Source organism: Orbicella franksi, chromosome 4, assembly GCF_964199315.1.
Source record: "Orbicella franksi chromosome 4, jaOrbFran1.1, whole genome shotgun sequence".
Lineage (NCBI taxonomy): Eukaryota > Metazoa > Cnidaria > Anthozoa > Scleractinia > Merulinidae > Orbicella > Orbicella franksi.
Window position 1 is genome coordinate 26,012,301 of NC_138148.1, and position 27,584 is coordinate 26,039,884.

The 27,584-nt window shown below is 40.0% G+C and overlaps 2 protein-coding genes across 4 annotated transcripts in view; both read right to left on the reverse strand.

Moving 5' to 3' along the window:
• Positions 1–21,574, reverse strand: part of LOC145485096 (mucin-like protein) — a 36,467-nt gene extending 14,893 nt beyond the window's left edge. The window contains exons 1-18 of one of the 3 annotated variants that reach the window (XM_081463737.1): positions 21,176–21,574; positions 18,059–18,550; positions 17,124–17,870; positions 16,846–16,956; positions 14,965–15,465; positions 13,568–14,448; positions 12,882–12,967; positions 12,147–12,331; positions 11,611–11,781; positions 10,138–10,277; positions 8,906–8,994; positions 8,629–8,825; positions 7,940–8,110; positions 7,155–7,325; positions 4,910–5,046; positions 3,269–3,640; positions 1,311–1,411; positions 241–336 (exon numbers count right to left, since the gene is read on the reverse strand). In XM_081463737.1, coding sequence (XP_081319863.1) covers positions 241–336; positions 1,311–1,411; positions 3,269–3,640; positions 4,910–5,046; positions 7,155–7,325; positions 7,940–8,110; positions 8,629–8,825; positions 8,906–8,994; positions 10,138–10,277; positions 11,611–11,781; positions 12,147–12,331; positions 12,882–12,967; positions 13,568–14,448; positions 14,965–15,465; positions 16,846–16,956; positions 17,124–17,870; positions 18,059–18,550; positions 21,176–21,281 — 4,754 coding nt within the window. In that variant the 5' untranslated portion in view covers positions 21,282–21,574. Of the gene's footprint in view, positions 1–240; positions 337–1,310; positions 1,412–3,268; positions 3,641–4,909; positions 5,047–7,154; positions 7,326–7,939; positions 8,111–8,628; positions 8,826–8,905; positions 8,995–10,137; positions 10,278–11,610; positions 11,782–12,146; positions 12,332–12,881; positions 12,968–13,567; positions 14,449–14,964; positions 15,469–16,845; positions 16,957–17,123; positions 17,871–18,058; positions 18,551–21,175 lie in introns of all 3 variants that reach the window. The other 2 variants (XM_081463736.1, XM_081463739.1) reach the window with 2 other exon arrangements.
• Positions 21,575–23,698: 2,124 nt separating this feature from the next.
• On the reverse strand, positions 23,699–27,374 carry LOC145485165 (GPI-N-acetylgalactosamine transferase PGAP4-like). The gene has a single exon (XM_081463862.1). It carries the CDS (start codon positions 27,372–27,374, stop codon positions 26,226–26,228), a length of 1,149 nt encoding a protein of 382 aa, XP_081319988.1. The 3' UTR covers positions 23,699–26,225.
• Positions 27,375–27,584: the final 210 nt, after the last annotated feature.

The window sequence follows — 27,584 nt, forward strand, 5'->3', positions numbered from 1 at the left end:
GCAAGCACGCGGAGGACCCCCCACCGCCAGTAAAAAGGGGGTTTGAATCAGGATTGTTCAATTATTCGCAATTACCGCCGGATAACAATTTCCATCATATTTTTAGTTATTAGTTAAAGCAAGTTCAGCCAAAATATGACAGCTATTGATTTTTCTCAACCATCAGCTAACTTCTTAAGATGCCATCTTAGCTCCAAAGGTGACACTTAGACACCGCTGGAAACCACAAGTGTTTCTTACCCCGGTACATTAGTGAAACGCAGTTGTGCTGGGTCTCCTGCGTTATATCCGATAACAGGAAGCCCACGGCTTCTCTGTGAGAGCAAGCGGAAATTCCTGGAGAGAAAAATACCAAGAGATATGAAACTGAACGTAAAATAAATAGAAAGGATTATTTTGAAAAAAAATGGGTATTTAGCCCTGGCCAGAAATCAAATCAATATGTAGATAGATTAAATACGTAAGTAACCAAAGAAATAATTTAGATTGATTCGCTCTTTGCAATCACGAAGTTATTCATTCATTTATTTTTTGTCTGTGTCGTTTGTTCTTGTTGTCGTTTTTATTGCGTAGTTTTCTTTTTTGTCACTTGTAGTATAACATAAGCTACTGATGTAAACTTAGTAGCCATTTATTAATATTTAGCCTATTTTTTTTACAAATTGAGGTAAGCCGTTGAATGGAAATAAAAATGTGAAAAAAGAGAGAGAGATTTGATTTAAATGAGTATAGACATATCAACATTTAAACTCTCAAGATGTACAGTAGTTCTCGTAGACAAAAAGCAAGCACATGTTGCGAGCCAGGATTCAAGAGAACTTGTTTCTATACAAAAGTTGATTTACTTTATACTTGAATATAACATTTAAGCAAGCAGTGCAGTTCCTATGCAGTTAAGTGGCCCACCTGCTTTAAACTATGGGCTAAGATTAAGATATTGTAATTAGTCTGGAAACTGGTATGCTTAATTAATCCCATCGTGGTTTCTTTTGCGTACTGAGAATAGACCATTCTGCAGTTGTTTGCTCAGTGGCCCGGCCTTTCAATGGCAGCGAGGCTGGAGGTGACCTTGTTTTGAATGATACAGACCTCACTGCTTTTGTTTTGTAAATCAAGCTGTTCTAATGCTAACTAGTTTGCATTAAATGAGTAAAGCAGAGAAGTTTGTCTCAAGGCAAGGACACCTCCAGCCTCGCTTGCATTCATAGGCCAGGCAATTGCGCACACAATAGTAAAATGGCCTATTGTAGCTACCACGCCAAATTTTTCCTAACCATTTACTTTCCTAAAGATGTCTTATTCATACTTACTGCCCTGTTGATGCAGCCCACTCAATTCCATTTTCAGGATAATTGAACAACGCGAAAGAATGTTGACCGTCGGTTACCAGGACAATCTGGAACGTGTTGACCTGAAGAGACAAGTTTTTCAGTTTCTACTCTGACGAAGGGATGACACTTTTAAATGCTTCACAAACTCACTGCCTCCATCAACTTCAAATTGATAATTAGCTTATCACGTTAGGTATAGCTACTCTATATTCTGTAAAATAAATTTTTAAATGACTTAAAACATAACAAGAGTAATGCAAGAAACTTGCTTGCACTGAGGGAAGTCAAGAAAGTTTAAACCAAGCTGAAAGTTACACATTATACAACGCAGTAATTTATTCTCACTGCATACCTATTATCACATCGCGGTAAACTAAGTTATGGGAAAAATCTGCGACTACTATGGCAGCTAAGGTACACCTAATTGCAATAACGTTGTCATAGAAAAAAGCAACAAGCAAAAAGCCAAATAGGAATTAATTAGCCAAATTTCCATTGTTTTCAGATACTGTACATGAATGAAAATATAATGTACATGAATGACATGAATGAAAAATGTATTTTTCATTCATCTACAGTATCTAAGAACAATGGAAATTTAAATTTCCCCAGTTAATTTCTATTTGGCTTTTTGCTTTTTTCTATGACAACGTTATTGCAATTAGGCGTATGCAGCGAGAAATGAGGGTAGCACCTACAACCGGCACCAGGGGAGGAGGCTGAGGCGACAAAAGCTTCCTCGCCGGAACGCCGACAAAATGACAGTAATCGAGCAAAACCCGAGAATTAAAACGACGAGACCGCAAAGTATCATGCCAGCCCTGGGGCATAAAAGCATGGTGGAATTTGAGGGATTAAATCAAGTTCCGAGATGTGCTAATAATTATATGCAGTGAGAATAGACCCAGGCAGCAACGCAGCTTTATTCCCACAGTTAGGCCTACCGTCCACAATTATCCGTCACAAAAACAGAGCTTTTAAAAAAGGCGCTCTTCAAACGGGAAGAAGCTGAAAACGAAACGCCGGCTTTCCATTTTCGTTCGGACGGAAAAAAATTTGAAAACAGAGCTTCTGAAAACGATGACGTCACGATAATCATGTGATTTCACCGGCCGAGTTTTCCTGAAACACAAATCCAACATGACAGGTGATTTTTTTTTTTTTTTGCGTTTTTAAATTCCTCCGGCGTAGTGTGGACGAGGTCCAAAATGTTAAAGATGCTACAGTATTTAAAATGCAACTAGAAATCAAAATTAACACACACGTGAAATTAGAACTTGATATTGATGTGAAAAGAAAGTAAAATCAACCGGATTACAAAGCTTATCAGTTTATTATTCCCGAGCTCGTTAAATGGGAGCTCTTTTCTCGGACACCAATTCAGAAAACGGACATCTCGCAAAAGGTAAATATGGTTTACTGGTCGTGGCCAAATTTCACTTGTATTTTCTGTGACTGAACTTTCTTTTAAAGACAGACACCTCTCGAAGGCAGGTAGTTAGAGCAGGTCCCGGTGGAGGTACTCCCTTATATGGGCTATATAGGTATGTGCGGCCCGAAAGGGTATGGTTTTTTTAGCCGTTTTGATCAGAAATAGGGTATCGATTTTGGCCATTTTGAGACCGTCAACAAAAGCCTTCACATTGCCTTTAACATCGGTCTGAAGTAGGTAGCTAATTACAAGACAGGTCTGAAACGGGGCATGGATTTAACGATCGGGTCGTCAATAGGATATCAAATTTTTGGTCAGGTCACAAACAGGGTAGGGGAAATCACAGAGTTTGGTCTTAAATAGGGTAAGCGTTTGTGGAAGGAGACCGCACACCCCCGCCCACACGATTTTTCCAGGAGTACCCCCGCCCCGGAGCAGGTTCCGCGAGTGCCTGCCTAAGCGAGAAATGATTGTATTTATGTCACTTCCCGCCTGTCAAACCTACCGCATTTATGAAGGGGTATGTAATGGGGTATAGTCGAACCCATGTCACTTTCAACGCCCAGGTCGCGTTAAAGTTTGGAGTTCTGGGATTTGTTTGATAGCGTTTTACGTCACTGTTTGCTCGATCAAAGACTTCTCTAGCATGGTTGGACGTCACATCGCCTAAGAAGGTCTTGGCGTAGACCTGGTAATAAACCTTCGATCCGTTTCTGTGATCCGGCAGTCTAAATGGAGAGTGACTGATGTATGACCAGTATGGTGCTAGGATGTACATGCGTCCAAATCTGAAATAACCTGGCCTGAAACCAGGGAAACGCTCAGGCCATCTGACAACGTTGGGGCTGACGAACCTTAGCAGTCCATTCCGACAAATCTACGAATCAATCATAGGACATGAACATTGGATTGACTTGATGATGAAAACAAACTTCAAAATCAAAACAGGTAAGTTTATATAAAAGCCCTGGACAAACGGACCTGCAAGTAGACTAGACGCAAGTTGAAAACTTGGGTGCACTTGGGACTCCGTTTGGCCAGGCGTAGCGTGCACTTGCCATGACTTGCAATCACTTTTGCCGATATCAGATTTGCACGCAAGTCGAATGAAACCCTTTGGCCACCCAACTGAAAGTCAAAGCAAGTTGAGCGGCGTCTCTTCATTTTTATAGCAACCTATTAGCTAATGAAATACAGGATATTGGCCGCGCGGGACTAAACCCGTAGCCTTGAAATGTTTTTTTTTTTTTTTTTTTTTTTTTTTGTTGCGGCTTGTGTGCACTTGAGAGCAGACTTGCGAGTCCTTTTGGTCACCCAACGCAAGTCTCTACCCAAGTTTTCAACTTGCGACTACATGCGACTACTTGAGAGTCTTTCTGGCCAGGGCTTTCAAAGACAACGTGGAACCCGCCATTTGAAGAATAAAGCTGTACTTCTTGTGAATACCTTCGACTGCGTCCGTACTCAGGTGACTTGAATACTTGCGGTAAATTACCGCTGCCGAAAACTTGAAATTCAGACGTTACGGGCGCTAACTCCTTGTCACCTCGAAAACGTCAGCTAACCACGCTCTCAGGGCTTGTCCTTTCCCTGGGAACGAGGTTGAACTCAAGCGGATAGTTAAAACTTATCGACATAAAAAATCTTGGTTTAAGTATTTTGGTCGAAGTCTCCGAAAATATACTTTGGGCTAGTATTACAGAACGTTCAAAAATGCTTCAAAAATGAAGGACCAGTTAAATTCAAAAAAAGAAATAGGCTTCGTTACTCGTGATCAAGAATAAAATAGGCTTCGTTACTCAAGAATACAGCCATAAAATATATCAGTAAAACGATATCAGTAAAATGCTGAAGGTTAACTGAAAAATATTACATTTTTAATCTAGATTAAAATATTTTATAAATACTATCGAATTTTAGCATGTACGTGAAAGAAAACGTATAGAGGGTTTCTACTCACGAGGTCAGCAGCAAAAAATTATTGGAATAAAAGAAAGTTTTAACATAAGAAAAGAGCTCAATTCCCACAGGAGTGGTTTGGTGCACCAATATGGCCTCCGTTTCATTGTTTTGGGACACCAATATAGCTGCCATGACGTCATGTGAAAACACTCTATTAAGTTTAGTAAACAAGCAAGTTACTTACGAAAACCGTCTTGTGTTCTCGTATAAAGAATGGCAATCCTTGACCAGGAATATTAATTCGTAGACACTGAGAGATGTACGCGTTGGAGCGACTCAATTGTGCATCTCCAACTTTTGCACCATAAGCATAAAGCCGAGCTGTAAGATAGGAAAGAAACAGCTTGAATTCTGCGCGTACTCAAATTGGCTAAACCTTATGTTTTATCAGAGTATTAAACCGGCATAAAGAGCGCGAGCGATTTTCATTCAATAAAAAATCCTTGTTTGAATTTTCGGAAATTTTAAATAACGAATGGAACAGTATTTTCCGGAATTTTCGGAAAAGAGGACAACCTCGCGAGTAGGCTTTGGTAGATTGTGCTCGAAAAAAAAGCTTATTATGCTTTTAGCAGTGCTCATATTTTTTAGAAATTATGCCAAAATTATGCTACTTTCTGAAAATTATGCTCTCTGTCACCGAAGTTATGCTACTTGGATTTTAAGGAAAATAAAGATCGCCAGTAGCTTAACTCTATCAATTTTGACTTTAATGAACATTCAGACAGTCCACCTTCCCGTCTTACAGTCTTCAGCATGGCAAATACGCATGTGCGCACCTCGAAAAGCCAAATGATATCCAAATCAACCATTTCTGGGTTCTGAATCCGGGTCAGAAAGTTACTTGTATATACTTGTTTTAGACGCCATCCAGGCAAAGCCCTCAGTTTAGTATAAAGACAACTATGCATGTTGTTAATCTCTCTGTTATCGGTTATTGTACTGAAGCATTACACAAGCCTGTAAATAGTCCACGAGAGCATGCTCTTGTGAATCATTGAACGATGAGTTAAGAATAGAGAATACTCGTTCAGCGGCTGCAGAGTCTAGAGATTGAAGCTCTCGGTACGGCACTGGGAGTGCTGGAAGTGCTGGGAGTGGAATCAGTGGATGTACTCGAGGACGACGCCATCTTTGATCTAAGGCCTGAGGGGCCGAGCCGCCGAGCCATAAGCGTGATGGCCTGAGGAGAGTCTCAGCCTCTCAGATATGTACGGGGTGACCTAGCTAGAGTCTTCCAGACCTCGATATTTTCCAATAACAATACAGAAGTAAAGTACAAACTGAATTATTCTAGAACTATGATGGGGTTTTTTTTGTTTTCAAGGCATAAAAGCTCGGATTATGCTAGCAGTGCTAAACTGAAATAAAAGCTTTAAATTATGCTCGTTTTTCTAAATTATGCTAAAAATTATGCTAGCACAATCTACCAAAGCCTACTCGCGAGGTACACCCAAATTTTCGGAAATTTCATGCCGGGAATTTCCTTTCCATTTGATTTTCTTCCCGAAATTTCCAGAAATTTCGGCTTAAATGTTGGCTTTTTGAAATTCACCAATTTCAGATTTTCTGGAAATTCTCCCTGTAAATCTCTGTACCTTTTCTCCCCGTTTCGAAATTTTCGGAATTCTTTTAGTTAAATGGAAAGGGTCCCTTGTTTTATTGTTTCGTACGCGCGTATAAATCAATTTCGTAAAGCATAAAGCAGTTTTCAGTTGAAGACGCGAGACCAAAAACCAAAGTCATGACTATGGCCAATCACAAGAACAGCGACTATCAAGTGAACCAATCAAAACTCCGAGCAAATACATGTGGCTGACGGAAAGCGCGGGAACGTGTGCGAGCGAATCACGATTAGTTTTAGTTTTACTTCTGATTGGATGACAAATTTGCACAATGTTTTCTAACCTATCGGCTAAGCGTAATAATACACAACCAAAACAAATGCGAATTGTTACCTTCGACACTTGAGTGAAAACCGGTCTATAAAGAAGCCTGAACCATCTATTAAGCTTTCATAAAACACGGCAGGCATTTGAGAACAAGGAAGGAAACTTAGAAAACACGAGCCGTATTCCTTAACAACAATTTAGAACAAAATAAAATCTGGTGAAGTATAGATGGACAACCAAATCAATTTGGACTCTCTTAAAATTCTCAATTATAACTAAGGTAAGTTTCGTAATTTTTTTTATAATCAGACTACGAGCCCAAGTTTTCTATGAGCGAATAGTCGACGAGGCAAAGCCAAGTTTACAATCACTCGTAGACATTTGAAGGGGTCGTTTACACCTTGTGATTGGGTCAGAAACCCATAAACGTATCATCTACAGTACTAACAAATTATGTCAGACAGATCATAACTTAACAGTGTTATTAGAAACTCCTGAATACGTTAAGCATAATTTAATGACGATATATGGACTTACGGATACATGGTTGTATGAAGCACGGTTGCGTCATATTTCTAGGGCCCTCGCAGTCACGGCCACCGTTGGACGGTGGGGGATTGATGCAGGATCGGTAACGCGTCTGAATGCCATTACCGCACGTTGCACTGCATTGAGTCCAATTAGTCCACTGAGTATAGTTACCATCAACTGAAAACCGACATGACAGAAACAAACCAAAATTTCAACAACCAATACAACACAAAGTCTCGGCACTACAGCACAGCACAACACAGCATACTACCTTATACTACACACTACATCACCCCAAGCTACACTCGGACATCACATACAACACACTGCAGTCCTCTACATTACCACACAATACTCTACACTGACTGCGCCACGCTATGTCACGCAAGATCATTCTAGGCTACAATACATTACATTAGATAGCAAAACACACCACATTGCATCACATTACCCGGCATTACGCTGCGCTAAAAAAACATTATACATCATTGTCCTACTCTACACGAGACGACACGACGACAATACTACGCTATGCTACAATGCACTACACTGCAGTGCAATGCACTCTACTTCACTGCACTGTAATACTATGCAATGTAATGCATTACAGCTAAGAATGCAAATAAGTACATAATTCTCAAGTTTGTTGGTATCGTTCATGGTCTCCTTTAACAACCCTTGCTCAATCATGTACAGTGTCTAATTTCCGAGTGGGTCTTTCGTTGGTAAATAAAACTCCTTTCGAAAGTTGTTTCTTTTAGGTACGTCCTCATTATAGACTGATACTGTACCTGGGCAAGGCTGTGCGTTGCAAGGCTGCGTTTCGTCGCGAGGTCCTTGGCAATCAGCGCCATTGTTGATCGGCGGTGGGTTGGTGCAGTTACGAGATCGCATTTGAACACCACCCGCACAAGAAACACTGCAAGGTCCCCAGGGACCCCAGTTCGTGAAGTTCCCATCGGCTATTATCAAAAAAGGAAAAGAGTAAACGCAAATATAGACAGTGTTCAGAGGATGCAAATGGCATTTAGAGGCTCCGATACGTAATGATTGGAGCATTCTGATCCTTTCGGTTATGATTGTCAGTTGTAGTCAATTGAGACTCTTGCTCCAGTTAGAGTTCGATGGAATGCCGCTCCGTCGCTAGTATAGTAAGTAAAGCAGCCCTTAGTCAGGTAAAGTGGTTTGCACTTGAGCACCCAAAGAAATCTGAAATTGCATTAATTTTTCTTAACTGGTTCAAAACCTCGAGTCACTCTCTCTCCACCAATCAGATGCGAAACCAAACTGTGACTTAATCACGAGCGTTTTTTCTTCAGTTGGCGCTGTGTATCTACTTGGAATTGCTATTGTTTTATTGTATTGTGTGCGGCCGTAAGGTTATGACTTGCCATAATGATTAATTGCTTTCAGGTTAGTTTTACAACCAACCATAGACAGTACAACAAAGATCAAGTTCAATTAAAGACGTTTCACGCACCTGTGAATTCTACGCCAAACGTGTCGCTTAAGTTTCGAGCGAAAGCTTGAAATATTGACTCTGTCACGTCGTAATCTATTGTAACATGCTGATCTCTCCCAGCTTTCAGTCGCACATAAAATTTGAGCTGCAAAGGACTGTTTTGAATGGGAAATCCCGGAAGGATGTTGATTAGATCCGGATCAGATGGTAAGGATCTGATGACAGAAAGAAAGGGACTGTCAGTGCTCCCTTAACGGGAAAAACAAAGTTAAGTGAAGATCTAAGTAGATCGTACCTGTTGGCACAGCGTCCAATATCAGCATTGCAGAAGTCGGTGACAAAATTGGCAAGTCGCTGTTTAAATTCGGGTTCTATCAAGCACCACTATAAGAAATATAAATCATAAAAATATACAATTTAAATCTATTTATCTAATACATTATTGATTTTACGATTTAATGATCCATCTGGCTAGATAAAAAAAAAAAAGAAAAATTAGATGAAACACTGCAGAATATGAAATAAGACTTACTTACGGCCCTGAACAAAGGTAACTGAGACAAGAAAATATAATGTTTTTACACACTTTTCAAAATTCTCTTTTTAACAATCCTCACACCGGAACAACTTTAATATGGAAAAGGTTGGCTGGATGAATACGCAACTGCATGGTTCTTTTGAGACAAATTTGCTAGAATTAACTCGTGCTTAAAGAGTTGCTGAACAAAATTGTAACTGTACTTCAAAGAATAAATAGAGACAAGCAATCTGTCAAACACATTACCTCGATCTACATGTCCGCGGCCCTATTAGAGATATTTTATCTCATTTGACCCAGTTTATTTCTGGTTCTGTTTTACTTTTGACGTGCGTTATGCGTTTCTCATAAAATGTAAATTCTGCCTTGAACGCGCAAAACGACTTTTGTCGTCCATACCCCCAAAAGCGTATAAAAGAACTATCATATTTTTAATCCTCAATCTCTCTCTTAACTTAAACGAGCATCTTTAAAGCTTTTACACCCTCAATTCCTTTCCCTTGCGAGAGCCAGGGGACCTTGTTGTGCCCCTGATTGCTTGTTGTTCGATTTTGAAATGTCGCGCAAAAGTTACCACCAATCAGAGACATGAGACGCGTCTCTATAGAGCTGTGTCAACAGTACTGAATTTCTCGTGTAAACTCTCTCTCGCCTCTTGAAGCGGGTCCTGAAGGGGCAGTTTGGGAATTGGGCTTTGCCTATTTTTGAGGCGAAAAATAGGATTTGGGTCACTAGGACTGGGAATCAAACAAAAAATAGGAATGTGGCTGGGATTTGAGCAAAAAGTGGGTCAAGAAATAGGCCTTGGGCAAAATTTGAGCCAGGAAATGGGATTTATAACTGGGATTTACCTCCTCAGCCCCTCCTTTTTCGGGAACTATCTTGAATAAGGAGAAATTGAGTACATGTAGAGACAGGTCTGCTTGATTACGCTATTACGCTAGTCACCGTAGAAGTTGTACAGATCTTTATAGAAATACGGTACACACCTGTGGTATAGTGAAATTTACAATGATGATAGTGATAGCATTGTTGATCTCGTCTTGTGTTGGAGTTCTGCGAGTTGGTAAAACGCAGGGGGGTGGAGTTGCTGACGTGGTGACGTTCGGTGACGGAGGCGATGTTGTAACTGTGGAACAGACGCAAATTAAGCGATGATTCGTCGTATATAGATTGGGGTAGGGGAGGATGGACAAACAGACTGAGGATGGATGGGTAGACGAATTTTTAGTGGTGGTGATGGTGACAGGGAGGTGGTGACTAAGTGGCTAAATGACTGGAAGATGAAGTGGTGGATGAAATAAAAGAGGAATGAGTTGGAGCACCAACTCCTTCGTCGAATCCACTCTTTGTGGGTTTTGAGCTTTGTGGGTTTCACTCCTATCATTAGGTGACTACTTGTTTTCTGATACTACTACGGTCACTTTGAGTTTTGAATTCACAATTGCTCACTTGGCTTAACAACTCTTCAGCCAGCAATACAAAATACCAGTGAAATGCCAGGAACAAATGCTGGGAAATTGTTTGGAAAATTTGGTCCAGAAAATATTCCAGTGGATCCAGTGAGGAAAGTTGCAGGTGGGGTACACGCTTGGAAAGAATTGCAATATAGAGTGACATGAAATTCTCAAAACTCGAGAGTCGACGCATGTTGTATTCGAACAACAGCAACAACAGTGGTAGCAAGCTTAATGGGGTTCTTCACGAGAGGTTCTCTTGTTATAAAGCAGTGAAATGGTAACAATGGTAACAATATCGTTGCCTGCAATTTCGCACGCTTTGCTGCTAATTCATCAAGGGCCGACAAGTTGCCACTGGGAACTGAGTCAGTCGCCCGTGACAACAACACAAGTTGAACGTTAAACTCTGGTCACCAAACTTTCGTCCCGCCTCACGCAAGAGATAATCGTGGTATTAAGGGTCGCATTCGCCGTGCCAAACATTAGTTAGCCGTCAAAAGCGTTCAAATATGTTACCTGTTAGACTCCTTGATTTCCAGCAACCATTTCCTCAAGAAAGTTTCAAGACCGAGATTTAGCTGACGACAAAGGCCAGCGCATGTAAGAATCCAAGGTCATGATTTTTGTTGTTGTTCTTGTCGTTCTTCTTATTTTTTTTTGTTTTTTTTTTTTTGTTTTTTTTTTTTTTTTGCCTTTTTTAAGCAGCCCCATAAACTAAAACTTAAAATGCTGGCTACTTCATTGCCGACGCGGAGAACACTATAACACTATACCATGACTCTAATTAGCGTATTTTTTGCTCTCGTAGCTGGCTGGCTGGCTTAGTGGGTCGGTGGTTGGGGAAGGTAGCTGAAGTGGATGACTGCATGGACAAACAAACAGACAGACGGACGGATGGGTGGCCGGCCGGACAAAAATGCAAGAATATGCAACGACCAAAGTTAAATACGCTTTTTACACCATTTATTCCATCCCACATTTATCAAAAAATAAACCTTTTACCTGGGCAAGGCTGAACATTACATTGCCTGGTTTCGTTTCGAGGTCCTTGGCAGTCAGCGCCATTGTTAATCGGCGGTGGATTGGTGCAGTTTCGAGATCGCATTTCAACACCACCCGCACAAGAAGCACTACAAGGTCCCCAGGGACCCCAGTTAGTGAAGTTACCATTGACTGTAAGAAATTAAAAAGATAGAAGGAGAAGAAAGCTTTTGAATGTGTCTTGAACATGTTTCAAGTGGAATAGCTCTATGCCCTTAGATTGTACACAGAAGCAACTAGATTCCAAAATGCGTCCCTCCTTTGATTCCCGCATTCCAATTGAACTCTCTAGATAGTATGTTGTCAAGAATGTATTTGGGAAAACGTTGTATTAGGCACTTAAGCTTGAAGAGTTTCCCTGTACGTTTAGTAGCCTGAGAATACGTAAAGAAAACACATCCCAAGAATTGATTACAAAAAAGTCTAAAACTCCCGTTTAGGAAAACGTATTCGGGCACATTCAACTAGGGAGTATTTTGCAACAGTATGAATATTACCTGTAAATTCTATACCAAACGTGTCACTTATGTTTCGCAGGAAAGATTCCAAAATCGTATTGAGCTCTTGTTTACGGAGGGTAAAAGACGTATTCATGGCGGTCCGTAGACGGATGAAGAACCTGACCTCCAGGGGACTGTTAACTTTGGGATATTCAGGAAGTATCACGACCACCACATCCGGTCTTAAAACCAAGGAAAATGAAAGCAATTAGTTATATTATTCAGCAGATTTTGTTTATTATTTACAGCAATATTTAAAGGTTAGTTAAGAGAACATTTTGAAAATTTAAGGTGGAGAGGAAACCCCTTTGGACATAATAAAAAGTGGGGGTGAAAGAACTCGTTCAGTTTTAATTTACAAGCACTTAAAATAAAAAGTAGAGGGTATCTTAGACAGGTTCAACTGTTAATTTGTTCTCTAGTGATTGGGAATTCATTTGATACCGTGGTATTATCTATGCATCGAAGCACAAGAGCGGTAGACGGTAACCAGTCACTTTAAATTCAAGAATACTGCAAATTTGTATCCTAGAATCTTTTCTTTGCACTTTGTGATAATGATAACAAGTAACGCTGCCGGTGAAACATCTATTAAAATGAATCTTTTAGTTTTGACACCTTTTACAGGTAATTATAAATGTACGCGGGCTCTCTCGTGTCCAGCATGTACATTGTGAAAATGCATACAGAAAATTGAGAGTTCAAATAAAAAAAATGTTTGCTCTAACTTACTCCACAGGACATGATCCTGTTGTGTTGCAGAATTTTGCAGTACTTGTGGCAAATGCCTCTGTAAAGTTTTCTTCTATGGCACACCACTGAAAAAATGAGACGATGGTTCTTATTTATCGGATAAAGAATTGTTGCAGTTACGCTTGTGATGCCTTATGATACTTAACAATCGTAACCAACTATTTGCGAAAGAAAGTTAGGCATTTCGCAACAATATGTTGGGAATTGTGATTTTAAAAATATCTTTACTTTAAACAGCCTTCATTCTCAAATAAAATCCTTGGGTTCTTGACAAAAGATCTGAAAACATCCCTCAAAAGATACCAGACCTTTTTTAACCCACAAGAGGTACGGTCGAGGTACATGTGCTAAATCTTTTATTTGGAAAATATATCAGACGGGGCTGATCAGGAACCAAATACCTGACAAAGGTCATTCCTTGCTAAGTCATTCTTGTAAATTTATGGCTAACAATTCAAATGTACATAGGTACACAAGAATATGTAAATAGAAATATGTGGTAGACTTTCTAAAAGCCCTTTCCGGAAAAACTCGAAGATGATCAGGCAAAGGATTAAGCGAAGATCAGTTTGAGGCAATTCCAAATAAACTATGAAACACTCTTTTAATTTCTTAATTAAACAATGCAATAGAGATAAAAGTTACGACTTTTGAAAGAAACAAACCTCTGGAATAGTAATATTCAGAATGACCAGTGAAACTGAATTTGTAATCTCCTCTTGAGAAGCAGGTTGTCGATTTGACAAACAAAATGGTGGCGTTGTAGGTGGAACTACAGTAGTATCTGGCGGACCTGTTGTAATATCTGGCTGACCCGTCGTGTTGACTGGTTGGCCTGTTGTGATATCTGGTTGACCCGTTGTGATATCTGGTTGGCCTGTTGTGATAACTGGTTGACCCGTTGTGATATCTGGTTGGCCTGTTGTGATATCTGGTTGGCCTGTTGAGATATCTGGTTGACCTGTTGTGATATCTGGTTGACCTACTGTAGTGTTCGGTGGACCTGTAGTGGTGTCTGGCGGACCTGTTGTAGTGTTCGGCAGACTTACTGTGGTGTCTGGTGGACCTGTTGTGATGTCTGATGGGCCGGTTGTAACGTCTGGTGGACCTGTTGTGATGTCTGCCGGACCTGTTGAAGTGTTCAGCAGACTTACTGTGGTGTCTGGCAGACCTGTTGTGATGTCTGATGGGCCGGTTGTAACGTCTGGTGGACCTGTTGTGATGTCTGCCGGACCTGTTGTAGTGTTCGGCAGACTTACTGTGGTGTCTGGCAGACCTGTTGTGATGTCTGATGGGCCGGTTGTAACGTCTGGTGGACCCGTTGTGATCTCTGCCGGACCTGTTGTAGTGTTCAGCAGACTTACTGTGGTGTCTGGTGGACCTGTTGTGATGTCTGCCGGACCTGTTGTAGTGTTCAGCAGACTTACTGTGGTATCTAGCGGACCTGTTGTGATGTCTGATGGGCCGGTTGTAACGTCTGGTGGACCTGTTGTGATGTCTGGCGGACCTGTTGTGGTGTCTGGTGGGTTCGCTGTGGACGGCGGGCCTACAAATAAGATAAAGCCTGATTAAACATGTCGATGAATATCGTTTTCAATTTCTTCTGCAGTGCAGACTGGATCTGCAAATACACTGGCAGTCGTTGCTTTGTAACTGTATACACTCTTTCACGTGTACCTTCAAGAGACAGCAGACATATTACAAGTTGTAAACGAGTCACCATACGGATTCGAGTAGGTGTACATGACAAAATAAAAGAAAAACTAGCTACAACTGATACATGTACTGAAAAGCGAGACTAGAATTACAATTAGGTGATCGAGTCTGGCCTTCGAGTCTGGCGGCTCCCTAGGAATAAAAACAATAACATTACAATTATATTTAAGTTGACGTACGTTAAAATGGCATCGAGATAAAACTGAAGAAGAATCTACTTAGATTGTAAATAGGAAATGGGATCCAAAAAACGGCGCGTTTTTCACACAAACATACACAGACACAAAAATTCAATCAGTTATAAATGATGATCCCTTGATTGACACAAATATGTTTGTATACAAACTTGTTGGCAGAGGTCGAGGAACGTTTCTGTCGAAACGTCCATCCACATTCCCTCTTGATTTGTATCGTGCCACAATATAGTGACTTCCACCTCCAGAAGCCACTCCCACTCCGAGCTCCGTGGAACTTCTCCAAATCACCTGTGTAAAATTTAGCCACGGTCGGCTTGAATTTATTGCTCTCCCGGTATCAAAATCGTAGTTCGATATCTCGTTGTACCAAATGGTCACCATGTCACTGCAGCGCACGCATGAAGTTTCTGATGCATTGCTACATATTGGTTGTGCTGGTGAGAAGGACAAAAGGCCAAGATTTTCTCCCAGGTTTTGGTTGTTTAAGACGTTGACTTCGTTTTCTAAAGTTTGGTTCTGTAGAAGAAATTGCGCCCAAGATCGCGCCCCATCGGCAATTCCGTTGTTCCAGGTCAAGGGTCCAACTCCGCCATGCAATGACCTTAAGTTATTGTGTGAATCCAGACAATCTTGTTCAAAGAATGACAGGCCTGCTGGGAAGAGAATTTACCATGCACAATGTTAACATGTTTTTATCAAATTGGTCTACATGATTAAATTCTTAAATAGACAAAGCGGATTTATCGAGTGGGAGGTTAATGCACCAAATTTCAAAAGCTTTCTATGATTGATAGTTCACTTTACCAAGTACCCAAAGTTTTAAAGAAATATCTTTATTTTCCAATCTTTATTTTAATCATTATTTTCCTTCCTCAATTTACATTTTTACTGTTATCGTCAAACAATCCCACTTTGAACACGAGCTGCAGCCGTTCAATTTGTGTTTGTCCTACTGAATATTTTGCTTATGTAAAAGCTTTAAACGATATATGGTTTTCTTTTATTGGTCTATTTTAAAGTTGAATGAAACCTCTACAAATGAAAAGTTAAAACTTTTCATTGGTGGTACTGATCAGCATCTGATATCTCCTCGCTGTATCATTATCGTGTTACAGTACAAGCCAATAAAAATCATCACATCATTGAAATGCTACGGAAATGAGTAAATTCGTCGTAATGCGGGGTGTTGGCAAAATTGTCCTCTGGAAGTGCCTGCAGTCTCCGTAATGTTAATAGCAGGGTAGTGACGGATCGAAAAGGGTGACGTGTATCAAATCGAGTTGAGACTCCCTGATCTCGATGAAGTATTCAGCCTGCTATTCACTACGACGGACATTAGCACAAACATGAGCATAACGGTATCGCGGTAGCGAAAAGGCCCACAACACAAGCATAAGCACAAGCACACAGTAGTGAGGAGGGCCACGGATACGATACGGATGATAAAAAGACCTTTTTTAGTCTTCATGGCCATATATCATATATTTCAACTTTGTTATTACCTGATATAAAGCTTTGTGTATTTTTAATTTGTAATTTTCGTGTTAGCTTAAAACATTCTGTAACTAGAACGGTTTCTAGCAATCTATTTGTCTGTTTATCTATCTTCCTATCTACATCTACCCCGCCTGTCTAATCTGCCTGTCTATCTGACGTAATCGTTATGCAATTCAAAAATCAAATTTAGGGGTGTGCTGTAGATTCGAAAAGTTCGTTTGCCAAATATTTATCCGTTAAGGTCGGTAAGAACTCGCGTGGCACAAAACAAGTTAGTATAATTCTACTAGTATACTAATGCAAATGCTGCAATCTGATTCGCTCTCGATTTCTATGAGACGATAGTTGATTCGGCCTTCGGCCTCATCAACTATCACCTCATAGAAATCTCGAGCTCATAATCTAACAGTTAATTGTTATGATAACTTGTACCTAGAACGCCTACTGTTGCACGTTGCAAAGCAGTAACAAATAGCTGTTTTAATTACTATCCGATATGGCCGCTGCAGTACCTGACATATTCATTGATTTACCTGGTATAGGTGTTGTAGATGGAAGATCTGGTGTTGTAAATGGAAGACCTGTCGCTGTGGATGGAAGACCTGTTGTTATAGCTGGAGGAACCGTTGTTGTAGACGGTGGGTCTGTAGCAAAAAAACAATATAATTAGTAACAATTTAACAATTTAATGAAATTACATCTCAACTTATGGTTGCTGCCTTGAAATTTATTAAGCCTTAAAAAAAAGTTATCCCCACACCAAATCCACAAGATACAACTGTATACATAACGTGAGGAGAAGCTGACGGACCTGTCGTAATGTCTGACGGACCTGTTGTGATGTCTGGTGGACCTGTTGTGATGTCTGGTGCACCTGTTGTGAAGTCTGATGGACCTGTTGTGATGTCTGGCGGACCTGTTGTGATGTCTGGCGGACCTGTTGTGATGTCTGGCGGACCTGTTGTGATGTCTGGTGCACCTGTTGTGAAGTCTGATGGACCTGTTGTGATGTCTGGCGGACCTGTTGTGATGTCTGGTGGACCTGTTGTGATATCTGGCGGACCTGTTGTGATACCTGACGGACCTGTTGTGATGTCTGGCGGACCTGTTGCGATGTCTGGTGGATCTCTTGTGATGTCTTGTGGGCCTGTTGTCATGTCTGGCGGACCCGTTGTCATGTCTGGCGGACCTGTTGTGATATCTGGCGGACCTGCTGTGAGGTCTTGTGGGCCTGTTGTGATGTCTGGCGGACCTGTTGTGATGTCTGGCGGACCTGTTGTGATGTCTGGCGGGCCTGTTTTGATGTCTGACCGACCTGTCGTGGTGTCTGGCGGACCTGTTGTAGAATCTGGAAGACCTGGTGTCGTATCTGGTGGACTCGATGTAGTGTCTTGTGGACTTACGGTAGTCTCTGGTGGACCCGTTGTAATGTCTAGTGGACTAGTTATTCTGTCTGGTGGACCTGCTGTAGTGTTTGGCAGTCCCGTTGTGATATCTGGCGGACCTGTTGTAATGTCTGTTGGACCTGTTATTGTTTCCGGTGGACTTGTCGTAGTGTCTGATGGAAGGAAGGTATGAATCCTTGGCGAAACGTACATCATTACAACACAATCACATATATTCCATATCTATGTTATATATTTTGTTTTCAGCAAGCAAGCTCGAGTGCATATCTAGTTGTTTTTTATGTAGCTCGATCCAATCCTCGTAAATGTTTCCAATTTGCAAGAAATTTTGTTTACAAACCTGTTGGCAGGACGCGTGGTACATTTCTGGCAAACCTTCCTGCCAAATTCCCTCGTGACTTGTAACGAGCCACAACATAGTGATATCCGCCTCCAGAGGCCACACCCACACCTAGCTCAGTAGAACTTCGCCAAACCACCTGAGTAAAATTCAGCCATTGTTTATTTGGATCGATTGGCGATCCCGTATCAAAATTGTAGTTTGAAACCTCGTTGTACCATGTTGAAACTACTTGGCTGCACCGCACGCATGAAGTTTCAGATGCATTGCTACATATTGGCTGTGCTGGCGAGGAGAACACAAAACCAAGATTTTCTCCGAGATCTAACAGGCCCTCCTCGTGTAGTAACGACTTGTTTTGCAGGAGAAATTGAGACCAGTTTCGTGCCCCTTCGGCAATTTGTTCATTCCAGGTCATGGCTTGAAATGCCGAGTGCAGTGCTCGAAAGTTGTTGTGTGAGTCCAGACAGTCTTGTTCAAAGAAAGTCAGGCCTGCCGGTCAGAGCATTCAGAAAATTGTGTTAATAAAACAGCTCTCTTGAGGGACAATCACCACCAGGTAAATGATAAAACAAAAAAGCTTATTCAACAAAATGGAAGACAATGGATAGATATACACATATATACATATTGGGTAGATATGCCGGCACATAGTTAATAAAGGGAAATAGTTAGGAAGACCGGTAAACATCAAAGAAGCAAACAAGGAAGAGCCTTGACCCTGCACATCTTTTGTTTTATGCTCATAGACTGTACAGGAATTACATAATCGCAATGCTTCCATTGGCTAGTTGCAGGAGCACATAACCAACCACCTTTTGTATTTTGCTAGGTTTTGTGCAGGTTCAACCCCCAAAATAGCCAACAAAAACATACAACCAAGAACTTTGCCAGGTTTCCTAACCATTTCCCTCCACTGACTTCTCAAAGGCGATATTTATGTCTGTTGACTCGTATAATGAAATGAAGCAATATTACACATTGTTCATGTTTGATTTTCTGTGGTTTTGTTGGCGATTTGGAGCTGTGAAGAATTGTTAAAAGGTTTGCTTCAGTTTGAAGATAACCTACGGGTAGGTACGACTACGCGTACGCTATTTGAAGAGAGCGCCACTAATGTAGAGCCCAAATCTCCCACGGCCAAAAGAGTGAGATCGGAAAAAATAGCCTGTAAAAATTACACATTTCACCGATTTCGTCTGGAAACAAGGGAAACACTGTTTGTAATAGAAAATTTCTGCGGGATTTCTTTGATTTTTCATTTCTGAATAAACTGAGTAATGCAGTATTCAATGACCCCGTAGGACAAGTCAAAGACAAATGAGCAGTAATCAAAATGATGCCGAGATACTAGACAATCAAATGCCTAAAAAAGAGAGATTTATTATCCAAGGGTTTTTATTCAATTCCTGAAAACTCAATACCAGGTCTACAGAAAACTTTTTCAACTGGTTCCACTGGTTTCCTATTCGTGATAGACTACAAATACTCGTTTCGTGTATTATCAATACCCCGTAGGAAAAAAGATGGCGGCTGTCTATTTTACCACAATACCTTGCGAACCTAACAAAACCCATGAGAAACAGGGAAAGCCATATTCTTGCCATATTATATTTGTCTTTGTACCAACGATATTGTGTACGCTAGGTTATAAGATTTTTGAAGAACTTTTCTGTACGTTTTTATATAAGTAAAGGTACCAACCGCCATCTCTTTCCTATTAAAGATTGTAATCTAGTAATTGCAGTTGGTAGCACGCTAATCAAGAAACGTTTGATAGCATATTTTACTAAGAAATAGCAGGAAAAAAAAATATTATGAGACGTTTTGAAACAATTTACATTAAAAATGATATAGCTTCGTCGGTTCCGAGACTGGAAACTCCAAATGATGAATTACATGGGTGCTCGGTAGACTGCCTGGGAAATTCCTAATATGTTAAACTAAATAGTAATTCATGAATTGTCGATCGCTTTATGTTATAGCCATTAATATTGTTACTAAATAATGCGGAGTAAAGATAAGAATTTTAAGAGAGGCAGATAAAAAATGATATATAACCTGTAAGAAGTGCACAATTAGCTGAAAAAACTTCCTTGATGCGAGAAAAGGTTATTAAGATTTTGCTGTTGATTAAAAAGGATTCTGGTTGAATACGTGTGGATTGTAGACGGTATTCTGTATATTAGAAACCAATATAATTAAAAATCATTCGTACAAAAAAAACCACTTTATTTTAGTTCAAGTCTAATCAGCAACTGATACCCCAAAACAGGACAAAATATTACATTAGAGAAGAAGACTATGATCAAGAATTTCAAAACAGATTTCAGGGCAGAGCAACTCGAGTGATCTCAAATACTCAGTCATTAATAAAAACACTCGTAGAGGTTTTTGAAGTCGAGAAAAGCGGAAACAATATAACGGAAAGAGTTATGCATCAATATGCGGAGAACATTTTTTGAAACGCAAATTCATAGCGTGTTTTATCCAGTATGTAAACTTGAATCGAAAATCTTAAATCGTCATTATCCTTCACTTAAGATGGTGGAATGGGGACGGTGTTACTCTATTTTATTTGTTCATTACAGGATGATAAGAAATTGCTCCGTGCGAGAGAAAAAACGTGGGAAAACAAAAATACGCATCGATGCGCAAAAAAAAAAAATTAATCGATCCTCTCAGCTTAATTTTTAATTGCGGTTGTAAATGATGTATCACACGAAGAAATCAATTAAACAGATCATCAGCGTTTTGTAGCTGAAATGTTTATCTCAGTCATAAAGGGAAAAATCAATACCCACTGAAAAAACTTGAGACTTCTCAGAGGTCGTTGACAAAATATCACTGACGACGAAAACGAGTGGGTTCGATTGAGTTTTAAAAAATTTCTTGCCACGAGGACTTTCAGTAGAAAGCAGTTGAAGATGACTTCCGAATTACAAGTTGGAGAACGAGGAGAATTTTATAATTATCTTGAAGTGCAATGTTCTCCATTATTCTAAGACAAACATTCCGTTATTGAGTCACGGAATTTCAAGTCTGTTTTTAGGTAAGCGGGTACTAACACCTTAACATTCACCAACAAAAATCGAAATTTAATCGTTTTTTACTCACCTTGTGCGAATGACGTCCGGCACAATAATGAAAGCAGGAGTATAACAACAAGCAACACATTTAACGGCATGGTGAAACTTCCCGGACTTGAAGAACGGTAAAACATCCTGCCGTGTTGTTTTTGCACTCCACTCACACTAATAAGCTTGGGCCTCTATATTGAAAAACTGAGGTCTCGATCTCAAGCTGGAAAAATATTTGCCTCTGGAATATCAAAACTCGACTTTTGAAAGTACCTAAAAGGAAATAGTAAAGGTTGTTGTAAATACTTAAATGATATAGCTTCCTGAAGTACACAGAGAATTGGGGTTCCTCTACAAGGATTTCAACAAAACACCCTTCAGTTTATCTACAAATTTAACAAATTTGACATATCTTTTGGGGGTTGCCATGGCAATTAGAGTATTGACTCTTGAGGTGCTTATCAGCCCCTTATATAGGCTACGAAAGATATTATTGTTACAATTTGCTTTTTAGTTTTCGCCATTTCCTCGCAAGTTTTTGCTGTGTTACGTTCTTATGTTGCATTGTTTTTCAGCGTTACACGAATTTCCTTTACTCTTCGAAGATACACTTTACAAGTCTGCAGACTTTTCAAAAATTCTATGCCGGTGTACAAAATCATGTTTCCCTGTGCTAGTAAATATACCAACACGTATTTTTAAGTTTGTATTGGAAGCACATATAGATCACTGACAGAAGAAAGTACCATGTCTACTGTAGCAGTTATTTCAGTAGGGTAAATTTGAACGAATTATAACAATAGCACGTTTCTTCAACAACTGCCTGTACGGAAAACTATATAGAAACAGATCGAAAATAGTTGTTGCGTTTATTTGAAAAACAATAGTCAAGGATACAAATAAAAAAAAGCATTTAGAGCAAACAATTATTGGAGCTTGTATTGGCGTTTAACTGTAATTAGAGATGGAAGTTCTTTGATATAGATTTATCGGCGCTTTACGCCAAAACCGCAAATCGTTGGAAGATTGTTGTTGTCTAGAACGGTGGGCGTCACTTTTGGCCGCGTTCCATTCCAAAGCGCCCAACAGAAATCACACAAAAAAGTATTAACTTCATAAAAACGAGACAGATATTTGGCAAGAATTCGCTCAAACATGAATTCAATTTGATGGATCATTTTATCTTTATCGGGTTGATCTCTTAAAGCTGTCTAACACTGCTAGTTTAGTCGGGCACTGCTTGTTACGTAACGTTTGTCTTTTTTCTTCGTAATTTGGAAGTTTTACGATTTATGCAAAATTGGAACAATGGAGGCTAACTGTCCTTATAACAAGTATTTCGAGTTTATCTAGCTTGTTGAATGGACACCGCTTGATTCAACACACGATGTTACAGCGAAAGTGCGAAACATATGGCTACTCAAAGTCCCCATTAGCAAGACAAGTAAGATGGGCAAAACAAATTAAGACCGAAAGCCCAATAGAGAAGCTTATGAAAAAGATATTGTGTGCTGCTTTGAAAACATGCTCCTGTCAGTTTCTAAGCTGTTTTACAGCTGCAAAAAGGGTCTGGTGACTTAGATTTTGAAAATTCTTGAAACTGTTCCTTCAACAGTCCTTCTTTACTGGAAGATAAACATGGCAAAGGAGAACCTCACAGATTTTGTATTATTGGAATCGCGAATGGACGTGCTCTTTATATTGGCAAGACCAAGAACAACGACCACGTTTGGATTTACCTTTCAAGGGGGCGGGGGTCATCTTGAACTACAATATCGTTTTAAAGGCACTTGAACAACTCCAAAACTGTTTGGCTAGCAGTTATTTATACCTCGAGTTGGACAGCGTTAGAGGTACTAGTGCCAAGCGCACTCGGCCAGAATTGCTTAAACAGAGAGGAAACTAAGTATAAAACCATGGGGTGGGTTCTTCCTACACACTCTTTTTTAATGTATACGAATATTGTTTATCCAGCCCAGGCTGAATATTCTTATTTGACTGCCGATTTTAGGCTGAAAATATTCTTGTGAATATTCTTAGATAATGGTGTATGACACTTCCGTTTTACTGATTTTGATGGCGTTGAAGTAATAATTTTGGAGCCATACTGCATGCAGGCAATAAAACCTGATATGATACACAAAGATAAAACGAGGGGATACACATAATTTCTTGACGAAATATATGTTATTAACATCACACATACGGCTAGTGCTGTTTTTGTGTTTTTTTTGGCTAGTTTTGCCACTTAGAGAAAGGAAGAATTTACACGATTTAGTTAAAAACATGTAACTGTATTGTATCTAAAAATTTTCTAAACACAAAATTATATTCTTTTCAAAATCTCACAACCTCGGGTTATTCTAAAACTATTCTTAACATTTCGCAACTTTCAGCCTCGATATTCTTATAAATTATATCCTTATAGAAAAAAAAAAAGATGTATTGGACTCACCAGGAGGCTCCACCCAAAAAGAGTACCTTTTTTAGTCTTTAAGGTGTGTAAAGGGTAGGCATTTCATGAAATGAAATGTAGGAAATGCAAAGCTCTCTTCAAAAATATCCGTCAAGCACCGTGACTTAATGGACAAGTCGATCAGTATAAATAAGTATTCAAATTTTTAAGGGGTTACTCGTTTCAATTTAAGGTTATAAAAAAGGCATTTAGTGTGCCTACTGTAGGTGTGTGAAAGCGATGCCACTTTTATGGAAGGTATATAAGATGGCCTCATGGTCAGTGCACTCGTCCCCGGATCAAGCGGTCAGGGTTCGAACCCTGGCCGGGACACTATGCTGTGTTTTTGGGCAAGACACTTAACTCTCACAGTGCCTCTCTCCAGGAGTATAAATGGGTACCAGCGAATTGTTGGGGAAACCTAACAAATTGCGGTGGAGTGACCTGCGATGGACTAGCATCCCGTCCGGGGAGAGTAGAAATACTCCTAGCCGCTTCATGCTACAGAAACCGGGATAAGCTCTGGCAGCTATGAGCCAGTCGGCCCCAAGGCTTCACTTTATAGAAAAGGTTACTGCTTCTGTCAAAAATGGTATTTAAAAGGGTAAGGATTTGGACTTCAGAGTAGAGCTTCCAGTGTAAAACACTGTTTGACACATTATCCCCCCAACACCCCCTACACCCGCCCGAACAAACTAAGCAGTCTGGCAAACCAACATAACTGGGAAACAAGAATTGAAGGTCGCAGTTATCTCCATACATCCATTTTCATCCATTCATCATCAGCCTGTGACAGGGTTTGAAGACCCAGTTTTGGCCAAGATGCACTGCATGCTGTGAGCATTGGAAAACAACAGAAACCTCACTATTATGTGAACCAAAACAATAGACCCGCAAAATGCATAAACGTCAATACTGGGACTTGAACATGAAAATGAGGATAAAACTTCAGTTCAGAATTATAAGGTATTGTGATGGCCTGACAACCAGATTGGAACACTGGACCAGAATAAAAACTTGAAGAAGTCTGGGGAAAAAAATTTTCTTTAAATACTTCCATATGCAATGAAAGATTTTGGTCATGTGACTAAACATTTCTGTGGTAACCATGTTTCCAAAGGGTCATTCAGTGAAACTTTGGATTTAACGAAAATAATTCATTCCAAAATCTTAACAGTTCTCCTATTTTTAAATTTATCCTGTTATACTTTATTATCAAATAATATTTGGTGCTGTTTTGACATTTCTGAAAAGTTTTTTTAAATCCAATATCCAATCCCACCGTTTCCCAGGCTCATGAATGAAGAAAAATTATAGGGTTAGTTATAATTTTAGCACATTTTTGAGTGAGAGGTCCTAATAAGAAATATATTTGGCTGAAGATCAACATTTCCATATCAAGAGCAGTTCTGTCTGCCCTGACCAAAAGCCAAAGATTTTGCAGTCTGCTGAAACTAATTCAGTAAATATGTATTTTTGAAGTAAGTTGTGAAAATAACTTGGCAAAATTGGTCTTAAAGGAGCTATGTTATGGTTTAAACATCTTAAAAGGTAAGCCTAAATTTAACAAGTTGGTTGTTTTTAAGCAGTGTTAATCTTATCCATCCTCAACGATCCTTGTTCCTTTACGGTTTATTATTATTATCTCTTTGGTGTTTTTGTATCTCAGAAAACCAATATTTTAAGGTTTTGTTTAATTCAAAGGTAACTTTGTTCAACTGGCCAAAACAATTCAAAACATGGTGATTGAGCTCCTTTGATTGCACACACCAAGGAATAGGGATGTGTGCCAGGTAGCTTGTTCAGACCTATGCTGTCAGTTGCATCATGGTTTCTTTACAACAGCATGAGACACGTGGTGATAAAAGACAAATAAGTCAAGCAATATGCTTAACATATATATGGCCAGTACAAAAAGAAAATAATAAATCAACATTGCCAGGTCAAATTATCATCCTCGGAGACTTGGGGGGAGCTAGTCGGCATGATGCAATATTTTCTGCCGCTCCTGCTCTTGATGTAAACTTTCACCTGAAAATATTGTGTCACCTGAAAATAGTGCATCGTCCCAACTGGCTGCCCCTGGGTCTCCAAGGATGGAGAAATTATATGCCCAAACTACTTCTGAATTGAAAATTACTTAAAAATATAATAAAAAAAAGATCTAGCTACAGGATATCAGATCAACAGCTACACATTGTAGATCAAGGAAATGCAAATGATGCAATCTAAATAAGCGTTTATTATAATGCCTGTGGTCATGATCCTTCTTATTATGGTTCTTATATCATTTAAATAGTTCTGATGCACTACATGTACATCAGCTAAGCAAATATGTGTTAATAATTCAATATTTATGTGGTTCTTTTAGGGGATTCATTGACGTCCCCATCCAAATTTCGAACCTTTTCACATCAAAAATGCTAGAAGTCCTTACATTCCCTTTGGAATGGCAATGCGAGTCAGTCCTTTATCATCATTCTATCCACCTCCTCCATGTTGTAATTTCAGTGCTTTGTTGGATGTTGAAATGTTACCATAACAGGGACTTATTTTTGGAAAGAGGGAGAAGCCTGAGGTACAATATGTCACTTTATTTGAAATTCAGCGAAACTGTTGCATACTCCATTACTCATGGCTTAAACATCAAATAAAACTCAGCAAAGTCTTTCATTCGGCTACCAAGACTTGAATGAACACCAATGTGACTGATCATGTTCGGAATCACCAAGTACCTCTCCAAATTCATTTTGTTGGCAAAGTCATCGATCGCCACATCCATAGGATACTTTTCACTACACTGAACTGATTTTAAAAAATTGGCGAGGTTGCGTGCATGAGACCTCGGATAAAGAACACCTGGTGTGCAGCAGCCAGGAGCCTTGACAACTGAGTACATGACTGGTGAGAGCTTCCTTAATTCTATCCAATGAGCTCTGCCGACGGTATAAACAACCAAAATGACATAGACTCCCCATACAGTGAAGGTACAATACAGCGATACTTTCCTTCGTGTCGTAGTTCGCATTTTCAATTGAACCCACACAGCTAAAGATCCGCCGAGTATACCGATCAATACAAGTTCTGGTAATTCGGGCCAACCAAAACCCTGCCATTTCTCGGGATAGTAGAGTTTCAGAAACACCCAATCCCGTCGACTTTTCAAGAACTTCCCAGGCATTTTATATGTCAAGACATACCGAAGATGGCTGAGGAGACGTTCTGACGGCAAAGCGTCATCCTCGAACATTAAAACGTACGTTGAATTGTGTCGCACGCCTATTTCTAAACCCACAACATAGTCTTCTTTCTCGCGTGACCTCGAAGCGGACGTTACAGGTAACGAACTATTGACTACCGTAATAAAGTTCGACAAGTAAGCAGCATCTTCGTTCATTCCAGGCTGTGGATCCGAATTAAGAATGGTTAAAACACTTCTCCCTTCATCGCTTATGACCTGAGGCAGTAAACGAGAGGCGACTTGAAGTGAATAATGCGTGTTCGAACCACGGTGAGCTGTCAAGAGAACAATAGAGAAATCGATTTGCACTTTTTCACCATATTGGGGAAATGTCGTAGTCGATTTATAAAGACTATTAAAATATTTCCTCGCTTCCTCGGTTCGTTCCTTGTTCTCTGCTTCGAGGTATTTGTAAGGCTCCTTCGGCTTGTTAAAATACGTTGAGAAGCCAAGTTTGTGACACAACAAGGGCAGGACGAGAACAAATGTTGAAATGTAAATGGTGGCAACATATATCCCAATTCGCCGGTACAACACCATGCCAGAGCTAGAGAATTGTCAGCGATTAAGTTACTTCCCTTCTGTAAGATGGACGAATATTATAGATGACAGAGACACTCTGCGATTAAAAACGTGCCCAAGTAATTGTACAGCCCGCCAGCACCAGTGAATGTGCTTGCGTGACGAACACGAAGAAAGTGACTTGTGTGACACTGCCATGCGTCGGCGCAGCGTACGGGCATTCCTATC